The 10486-nt window shown below is 41.1% G+C and overlaps 1 protein-coding gene across 1 annotated transcript; it reads right to left on the reverse strand.

Moving 5' to 3' along the window:
* Positions 1–3077: 3077 nt before the first annotated feature.
* PTHLH (parathyroid hormone like hormone) lies at positions 3078–9316 on the reverse strand. Its single transcript, XM_047064931.1, has 2 exons — positions 9216–9316; positions 3078–3504 (listed from the first exon to the last, which is right to left on the reverse strand). Exons 1-2 carry the CDS (start codon positions 9314–9316, stop codon positions 3078–3080), a joined length of 528 nt encoding a protein of 175 aa, XP_046920887.1.
* Between the last annotated feature and the right edge of the window lie 1170 nt (positions 9317–10486).

Raw genomic sequence — 10486 nt, forward strand, 5'->3', positions numbered from 1 at the left:
AAAGGTGACTGTAAAACTCAATAATTTGTGTGCTGTACCAATTTTAAAATGTTTTCTTACTGAACAGTATCTAGTGAATTGAACTTAAGAATAACACAGGCAAGGAGGGAATGAAGAGTATTTTCCACAATTATGTTCTCAGAAGGAAAGAAAGAGAAAAGGAATACGTTAAGGACCAAGGAGGGGCACCTGGTGGCTCAATCAGTTAGGTATATGACTTCGGCTTAGATCATGATCTCATGGTTTGTGAGTTCAAGCCCCGTGTTGGGCTCTGTGCTGACAGCTCAGAGCCTGGAGCCTGCTTCAGATTCTGTGTTTCCCTCTCTCTCTCTCTCTGCCCCTCCCCAACTCATGCACGTGCATGTGCACGCTCTCTCTGTCAAAAATAAACGTTAAGATAATTATTTAAAAAAGGACCAAGGAAAAGATCTTTTAATTGTATTTCTCCTTGTCTATCCTGTTGGCTTGCTATATATAAAAGCACGTATTGGGATAGCCAAGTAAAACATAAAACATGACCTGAAAGTATACGTGTATGTTTAGTGCGTGTCTGTGCGTATGACAACACTTTAGAGTTTTTTTGAATATTGAAAAGCTTTTGTATTATTTCTAAGTCACTATTTATCAAGAAAAAAATATATGGTCTCAATTAAACGAGTCCTATTGTATCTGGACATCTCATTTGCAACATCAAAAATTCCAAAATGTAATTTCCAACATTTAAACTATGTATTTCCCACTGGTTCACGTGCAAGGAGCCAGACAGTTTTAGTACAGTAGTTTCTCTTAAGAAATACTACTTATATTATAATAAAGCTCATGCTTGCCAGTTCATCAGACCTCTCAGGTCATTGCCTAATAATGTAAAGAGACTAAAGACAGGACACTCATAAAAGGTTGGTTGCTTACAAAACTTTAAAATAGTTATTCTGAAAGGATTCTATTTGGATTAGAACATTTGCCTGGCCCCATATATTCTCACCAGTACACTCCTAAATTTCCCCGATCTTCCCTGAACCTCGGTTGGGTTGTACTGGGAGAGTGCCAAGATCCGGCTGCCAAACAAACAGTGCTTTCCATGAATGTCCCTCACAACCGGGAAACAGAAAGGAGAAGCAGAAACGTTCTCCTTCTTTCAGTCCTAGGTCTGGATTTGATTAGGCCGCTGCCTAATTTTTACTAGTCTCCTTTACAAGAGGGGTAGCTTTGGGCATAAGAGTTGATGAGTGCCGAATTTCATTAAATTCCCAGATACTTCAAATCTTAAATAAATGAAATCCATAAAAAAAGTATTTATACTTTTGTTTTTCTAATATATATACATGTACACACACACAGAGTAAGACAATGGTAAAAATAGCTTCTGGCAAAAAAGCCCTTGCATTAGCTATAAATATAAGGATCCTTTCTTAAAATACATTAAATATGTGCTTTGAGCCAAGATTCATAGGTTCGGTTACACATTATAGATCCATTAGATATTTGCAGAATAGGTCATTCACTCTGCTAAAGGTTCCTCTAGTGTCATTACTCATTAATTACTGAAGCTGTACTATTTGTCTGATATAGTTATCCTTTTTTACGCTATTTAATGATGAGTTTTGTCAACCTAACTCAAAGAGAGAAGTGATGGTAAACAAGTTCAAACTCCTCTCTGGAACATCACCCTGTAATCCCATCTCTACTAGTAAGAGGAAAGGCCTGGAGAAGTAACATGGGACTCTAATTAATGAGATCATTAGCTGCATATGACACATCCTTGTATAGTTTCCCCTTTCTTTCAAAGCCCACAGAAGACTTGTACTGAAAAGTAAAAAGGCAAGAAAGATCCTGTTGGTGGAAACATCTGAATCAAGAGGCGACACTAACATAGTCCTGGCCTAAAAATCCAGAAATGGGGAAATCCAGTTCTCAGGACTACTCAGGTCCTTCAGCCATGGAATGCCTGGGTTTTCTAGTTTATAAAATGAGATTAATATTTGCTGCTTTTTTGCCTCACAGAAACACACATATCCAGATAAACAATCAGCACTAGATCTAAAAGCACCAAAACAACAAGTTGCACTTTATTGTTTACTAAGACAAGCATTTAACCCACGTAATCTCATTTAATCTTCAGCCAACCCTATGAGGTTGTTACAGTTATTGTCTTCATTTCACATAAGAGAAAAATGAGTCTCAGAAAGACCATGTAGTTTGCCCAAGGTTGTGAACTTTAGTAAGTTCAGAGCCAAGATCTGAACTTAAGGTATTTGACCCCAAAGTCAATGAATGCCATTACCACCTGCATTTGTGAGCCAAGGATGAACAAGCCATGTAAATGTGAAGTTTATTATTTCTACTGCAATACTCTAGAAAATGATTTCAACTTGCCAGTGGATAAATAGATACATGAGAAAAACTTATGTCCTTCCCAAGTCAACATTTAAAATTTTTCAGAAATCATGATTTTTTTTTCATGTGTTGGTAGAAACCAGAGGGAAATTTAATTAAATAAATTCAGAGTGTATGTTTAAATTTTTAACATTTATTTAAATAAAGATAAATTTAAGGTTCAATTAAATGTAATGAAATGAAAAATGTGTCCGACTCAGAATTGTCTATGCTACAGTATTATTCAGTCGTATTTGTAGATTATATCAAAGCCTTCTGTGTTTGCCCCTGAAGTGAAAAAAAAAGTGAAAAATGAAAAACAATCGAGAAAGTTTGCCAAGGTGTGAGAGTAGGGGAATAAATACACTCCTCCAGCAAATGATGAACGTGGTCCCTAGCTTCTGAAGCCTGACGAAAAAAAGAAATTCTTTAGTGGAGGAGTAAAGGATTGGCGTTGGGGTGTGATGGTGGAGGAAGAGAAATGGGTTATTCAATGCTGGTGTGTATAGAGGGCATAGGAGGACACTGTATGAAAGCAGACAATATTCTGAGCCATCTTGCTTTCATTAAGCTTTGAAATTGTGGAGCAATTGATAGAAGGACAGAAAGGGAGGACATTCTAGGTTTGTCCAAGCCACAGTGGAAGGGACGTTACACACCCCAGTGGAGAGCACCGAGCAAAGGCTATGGGGCACAGAAGCCATTTACCGTAAATTGAGCTCCAGCGATGTCGCAGAGATGTCACATGGGTGGTCCCCATCTAGCCCACTCCCAGCCACACCAGAGTTTAGCCAGGCAGACCGAGTTCGCCGTTTCTTTTTTTCCTGCTCCTTGCGTTTTCCAGGTTTACCCTTCTTTTTCTTGCCGGGTGTCTTCAGTGGCTGCTCTTTGTATGTCTCCACCTTGTTGGTTTCCTGAGTTAGGTATCTGCCTTCATCGTCAGACCCAAATCGGACTGGGTGGTTCTTTGTGTTGGGAGCAGGCTTGGAATTGGGGGAAACCTCCGAGGTAGCTCTGATTTCAGCTGTGTGGATTTCTGCAATCAGGTGGTGAAGGAAGAATCGTCGTCGTAAGTCTTGGATAGATTTCCCCTTGTCATGAAGGAGCTGATGTTCAGACACAGCTCTTTTGCTTTAAGAAAAAAATAGCAGGAAAGAAGAAAATAATACAATTTTAGTTTGTTGGTATAGACCTCAAAGACAAGAGGAAAGCCCTTTAGTTTTCTGTTTGGTCCTATACAGAGCATGAGCTGGAAGTGCAGCCAGCGTGTGAAGCAGGGAAAGTACAGAGTGGGAAGGGAAGTGCAGGCAGCTAGGGGACTGCAACCCCAGATCCCATTTATGCCATTCTAGGTCTGTGACTTTGGTGAGAACACGGACATTCTCTGGCCTCATGGCCTCTCTCAATTTAAAAGGAAGGGGTCAGATTCAGAGAGTTTTATATTCTTCTCAACTTAAAACGTTATGATTCAGTTATACTCAGCAATGGACAGAAACCACTGGTATTCTTTTCAGGTTTTTTAGACTTGCGTTGGGAAAATAAATCCAGAAGTCCTAGACTAGAAATGAAAAGGAGGCTGAATTTACTTGAGTACTCACCCGGACACGCATGCATGCGCACAAGTGCATGCTCTCTCTTTCTCTCGCTCTCTCGTTCTCTCTCTCTCTCTCTCTCTCTCTCACACACACACACACACACACTGCTCCCCTATTAGGAAAATAATAATATTGACTCTCAAAGAACAGCAAGCTGTAGGAATAAAGGCAAACAAAGGCTGAAGATGAAATGAGCAGTAAAGCCTGTCTAGGTAACGACCTAACAGACTGAATTTTAACATAAAATAGATTACAGGTGGCCAAGAACCTATATTTGAAAGCCAAGTGTCAGGGAGAGAATGTCTATTTTTCTGTAGAGTAATGGGTGGTCTCTTTAAAATGGGTTTCTTTGTGTTTAAATTAAGATCTTTCTATTTCTTCCCCACATTGAGGTTTTTTTTTTTTAATTTAGAATTTCAGAGGGTATTATCCTTAGTACTTAATTAAAAAATTCACTTTTCTACTTAGCCTTCTTGTCTTAAAAAAATCTCTATGAACAAATATGAAGTGACTTTTCTGTTTAAACAACACTCTAATGAAAATATAGTGGAAAAGAATAAACTAATTTTCCATCAGTCCTTTTAGATGACATCCTGACTCTTGCTTAAATTGTCCATGCATATATTCTTGTATTATCCTGTCTGTATATTATTGACCATATGTAGGGATCACATACATTAATCAGTCATATCATGCGTGCTTCAACTCTACCTCACCTTACTCCAATTTCTACCACTGTAGAGCTCTTCAAAGTGGTTCATTTACAAGTTTCTGAGGGTACTTCACAGGGTGATACCCCATATATTCTTACCTCTCTGACACACAATATCTGGATCCCTCATCTGCCTTCATTTGTACAACTTCTTCAACTCCTCAGAGAAATGTAACAAATCAAAATAGCATCATCTTCATTTTATAGATGGGGAAGTTGAGGTTCAGAGAAACTAATGACTTGCCCTTGCCCTCAAACTGAGAACAGACAGAACCAGGGATCCAAAAACCAGGTCCTCTGATTCTGAAACCAAAGATTGCTTTTCAACTTCCTCAGTCCTTTCTTCTGTGGAAGAAGAAGTGTATGTTGAGGAAATAAGAAGCAAAGGGCAGGGAGTAAAAAAGCCTGTGGTGAGAACCATGATGAAGGGCAAATGGATAGCAATTTATCAGCTTCCTTGAAGATCAACCTTACTGTTCTAACAAGTCCATTTTCATCACCAAAACAAAGAACTAGGATTTCTAGAAGTTTGGATTGCCACGGGGGGAATGAGAGATTTTCTAGTTCTACCGTGAGTCAAAGAAGAGTAAGACATGAAAATACAGGCATTATTTCTCTAGATCTTATAGCCAGAATACCAGCTTCCTTTTAGTATTTTAGAGTGTGGACCGGCTTTAAGGCATGCAGCTTGTTCAAAAAAGACATGACTTAATGGAAAGGAATTTAACAGGAGCCTGGTTTAAATGAGGCATGAAGGAGTCTCTCTTCCTTTTTGAAGGTGCCACATGTGACTAGATTAAAATTCACTTACTTTATGGCCACAGTTAGTATTCTGGAAACTTTTAATAATATACAAATTTGAGGTTTTGGTATAATACATTTATACTCTCTAATAACATTTTTAAAGAATGGGACTGATTTAACTGCATATTTTATAAGTATTGCAGTTTAATGAGTATCTTTTAGCAAAATGTCACAGTAAAAGAAGTTCTTAACCAATGATCACTTATAGTATCAGGGGCTTTTAGTTCTTTCTCAATCCTGGCAGATAACCACCGCATCTGTATTGCTCTTCAAATGTATAATACACCCATTCTAGCTTAACTCAAAGCCAAAACTTTTAATGGTTGGTATGTTCTAATCAGGCCACCACTGTGTATGCCCCCTCTGGCTGGCATGTATGTCTGTCATCTTGGCCAGCCTGTCAACTGTGAGTCACAGTGCCTTCTTAACCCAAGCACTGCACTTTCCCAGGATGGTTCTCATGAGAAAAGGAGTGATCATTCTATCCTTCTATTTTATAAAAAGCCTACAAAGATGGCACAACTTTGTCCAGTTTAAAATAGTATATCTCTTGTGGCTTACAAAGTTTCTTTCTGCCTCTTAGGAGGACTTGTTAATCTAAACTGAGAAAACACAGATTTTCTTAAGTGCTAAATCTGAAATGGAGTTAACACAATTAACAGTTCAAAGACTTCTGCATTTAAAATATTGTCAAGAATGAATTTCTGATGGGGCAACTGTGCTCGAGGATCAGGAATATAATAGTATCTTTATCATCAGCAAGAAATTAGATCCATAGAACGTTCTATTTATTTTCAAAACAAGACATGAACTGACACAAGGGTAAATGACTAGCATTACAAACTAGATACACATAGGTGGGGAACAATGAATCCACATTCAGGAGGTTTTCAATTTGGATAATTCTGAAATATTTAAGTGGCAAATATGGCCTCAATAATAGTCTATTACTCTGTACCTCTGCACACATTCCACAGCACAGTGGTTCTCATGCATTTATTACACACCTAACATGGTATGTTTATGGTCTTCTTTGATTATTGTTAAAAAAAATTGCAGAAATATGGGTGAAATGCTTAACACGGGTAACTCTAAATTCAGCCAAAATATATCTCTTCTGCTTTCAAGAAAAATCACTCTCGGTAGTTTTCAGAGAAGAGTAAATGTCCAAGGAGCTATCAAGGAACACAGGGAGTAAAGGGAGGGATAGGATTGCCTCTCCTAACACAGAAGCAGCAGCATAGGCTTGTGCTGATGCTCAGCTACTCAGGAAGGAGTCTGGGTTTGAGAAGAAAAGTTCTGTGGTACATGCAAGAGGCAGGGTCCGGGCCTTAGAGTGAGGATGACTCACCACAAGTCCCTTCCAACCCAAATGACTCAGTCAAAAGTTATGCTTTTCATTAAATGGAATAGACCCAGTCTGGCTCCCAAGCAAATCAGCCAATTATGTTTTAGGTTTCTGAATTTGCTGGGATTCCCTGTCTAACTTAGACACAAATGCTGCTACCTGCCCAGAGCCATGTTCATCTGGACAAGAATATCTCGAGGCCTCACTTTGCAACTTCCAATTTATTCATACTCCAGTCCCATTAATTAAAATCCTTTGGACTATGACAACTTATAATTGCTTCCTTTGCAGGGCTTAGGAAGTGGTATTGTTATAGTAGTCCCCCCGACCCCCCCCCCCCCGCACCGCCCTCCAAAAGTTAGTCCCTAGTTAGAAAAAACAGCTAAAGCAGCTTCCTTAATATTTGGCATGAAGAGTAATGGGGAGTAATACAATTTGATTATATGTTAACATTTCTTTCAAGAAATTAGGTTGATTTAATGTAATAGTAGACTAATGTTTTGTCTAGCACAAAAAATTTACTGTTATTTGGCACCAATGCAAAAATAATGACTTGTTTTTTTTTGAACTCCTTTTGGCTGCAATAATTTGATGGAACATCTTCATCTACTGATGATTTCAGCCTTCATGAAAAACCATGGCTGTAATTTGATGATCTATTAGCCATTAACTATAAGAATGTTTTGTGGTAGTTTTATAACCATCTGCTGAGTGTGAGTGTTTAACTACAATATTATATTTCACCCACAAACAAAACTATAACAGAGTCTCTGGCTGGTAAATGGTTTCTGATGTGTATTTTGCAAGGTGCAACAAAGAAAGAGTTAAAAATAGCCTTTAGGACAACTTAGCACTATTTTTATGTCATAACTGTGGATTTAATTATGGTCCATTTACTGTTTCTCAAAAGAGAAAACAGGTATTTCTCAAGCAACTTTAAAGAAAAAATTGGCTCTGTTCCAAGACAGTATTTCTTGGCCAGTATTTAAGCATGCTTTTAAAAATTCACTCCTCATCTCTATTAATACATGGATTTTAAATAATTTAAAACAAGTCTCAAAAGGAGCAAAAAGTCTAAAGACAATTTTCAGAAATACACCAGCAAAACATTGATTTGAAGAATACAATATAGCTTTATCTTTAGTACAATGTTTTACACAATTTGCCTTAGGAGATTCATAATAGATTTTCATTTTGGTGCCAAGGTTCAGACATGTCTAAAGCAATTTCATTTAAGGATTTTCTGCTCTAATAGTAATAGACCAAGGGCACATATAAAACAGTTGCCTTTTTGTACACCGTTGGGAATTTACAAGGAAGCACCATGAACTTGACTGTAAATATTGGATATTGCTATTTTTATTGTTAGTGTAAAAGCTCCTTAATTCCTTCTCCAGAGGCAAACTCCTCTCAGTTCTGAAACTTTATGGTTTTCCCATCCTGAATACTGAGTCTGCAGGTTCAAGATCACCCAAACATGGTATTACACACATTAACATACTGCTAGGTCCAACAGATTTGTATTAAGATAGTGTTACTCTACTGTTCTTCCAACTTTGCAGTCATACAACATGGTGATATTGCTCTGGTGTGCTTGGATGTATGATTATGTTAAAGTCAAAATTATCCTCAAAAGAACCACCAGATGAGAATGCCAAAACACAAGTTTTCAGTCTACAATGCAAATATTTGACTGCAGATTAAAGAGCTGTTAGCAATAATTCCAAGAAAAAACAAGTTTCCACACCTAATATTCATTTTGGAGTCAAGCACTCCAGCGTCCCTGAACTGTATCAATACTAATGTTGGAGTTGTGCCATTGCAAAGTTGTTACTACTTTATTATATAATATGCCTTCATTATGTAATGTGGTCCATTTTATATGCTTAAAATTATGTCATTCATAATAAAGTTAGATGTAAGGCTTTTGCATTGCACACACAAACTGCCACCCACATTCAGCATGTAAATCAAGCGCACACAGACATGTGTACAGTGGCTCCCTCAGCTCCTTCCGAGTTATCAGTCTCCTGTAATCCTAGGGGTTTCAAACCCTTCCCAGGTCCTCAAAGTATAAACTTTTATTTTTCACTAGAGGCAGATCATCTTTGTCGAAAGGAGACTCTGCGCTCCCTTTTTTGGAAACTCGTATCAAATTTGTCTCTTGACCGTAGCCCCTTGAGGTTCAACCAGTTCTCCCGCTGGGGTTTCAAGGACACGGTCTCAACCCCCGGCAGGTAGGTAGCCGGATCTCCCTGCTTTTTAACTCGGGTAAGAAGCATCAGTGACCGCTGCGAGCCCTCGGCAGCGCCCCAGCCTGGTGGCCTCTCCCCTTGGCCTTCCCAGCCCTCACCCGGCGCCCAGAGGAGGACGGGGCACTTACAGCCGGCGGCCGAGTTCCTCCACCGAGCGCCCGCAGGAGGGCACCGAGTAGCTCAGCAGGAACACCGCGACGCTCCACTGCTGAACCAGCCGCCGCAGCATCGTATCCTCTCGCTCGCGGGACCTGCAACAGAGTGGAAAGGGACCCGAAGTGTCAGTCCGGAATCTCCATCTCCCCGTACTACCACGCTCCCGCCTTAGCCTCTTCTCAAATAATCTCTTCAACACCAAGGGCATCTCCCAAGTTGCAAAGAAAAAAGAAAGGAAAAGAAAAGAAAAGGAAAAAAAAAAAAAAAAACTTTCTCTGAAGCCTCTCAGCACTTACTTATTTAGGAACCAGCTACTGGAACTGTGCTTTTCCCAAAACCACACAGGCAAAAAGGCACCAAAAGGGAAGAAAAAGAACAACAACAACAAATCAGAGACGTTCCTCTGAAATAATAACCACAATGAAATGGTTGTATATATGCATCAATGATGCGCAGCGTGTTTACACCTCTTCCCTATCAATGTCTAATTAATCTAGCCGGCAGTGCTAGGTTCGTGGAGCAGAGCTAACTCCTTCCTAAAAAGAGAAGAAAGTTTCCCCCTCCGAAGTCAGCGTCTTTGCGAACCAGGCCGTCTTGTTCCAGAGCCACTTGTAGAGACCCACATATATATACATAGCTGTCTGTCTACCTCCTCTGGTGGGCTGGTTGCTTCCGGAAAGTTGATTCCACACACCCTGAGAACAAGTTTCAAGTGCGCGTGTCGTCGATCAGGAGGGCCAGGTGGCAACGAGGGCGGGTTAATAGCGGCGCGGAGGGGAGGCGGCGGCCCGAGCGGCAGGGCAGCGGCGGCCCCGCTTCACGGGCGGGGAGGCATGCTGGCCGGGCGGCGCAGGTTGGAGGCGAGTTGAAAGCCTAGCAGAGGAATGTTCACACGCTCCCAGGCAAACCTGCCGGAGAAGTGAGCTAGTCGCAAAGAGGTGGCGCCCTTGGAACGCGCGCGGGGCGAGCGAGGGCGCGGACGCGCGGGGGGCGGGGGCGGCGACGGGCGGCCCGAGCGGGCCCCGCGCGGCCCGAGCGAGCAGAGGGGAGCCCTGAGCTGGGAGTGTGCTGCGAGCCCCGGAGCTCCCCGCGCCTTCGGCTCCGCCGCCCCCGGCGCTGCCCCGAGCTCCGCCGAGCCCCACCCCAGGGCGCCAGTCCCGCCGAGCGCAGTCCTGGGGCCGGGGGCGTGGGTGGATCTGCTGGTTGCCGCTGGGTCCGACCGGCCGCAGACTACGCGGCGGAT

This window comes from Lynx rufus, unplaced genomic scaffold (genome assembly GCF_022079265.1).
Source record: "Lynx rufus isolate CCGP_SWC_20201006 ecotype Redwood Valley unplaced genomic scaffold, mLynRuf1.p SCAF_7, whole genome shotgun sequence".
Taxonomy (NCBI): domain Eukaryota; kingdom Metazoa; phylum Chordata; class Mammalia; order Carnivora; family Felidae; genus Lynx; species Lynx rufus.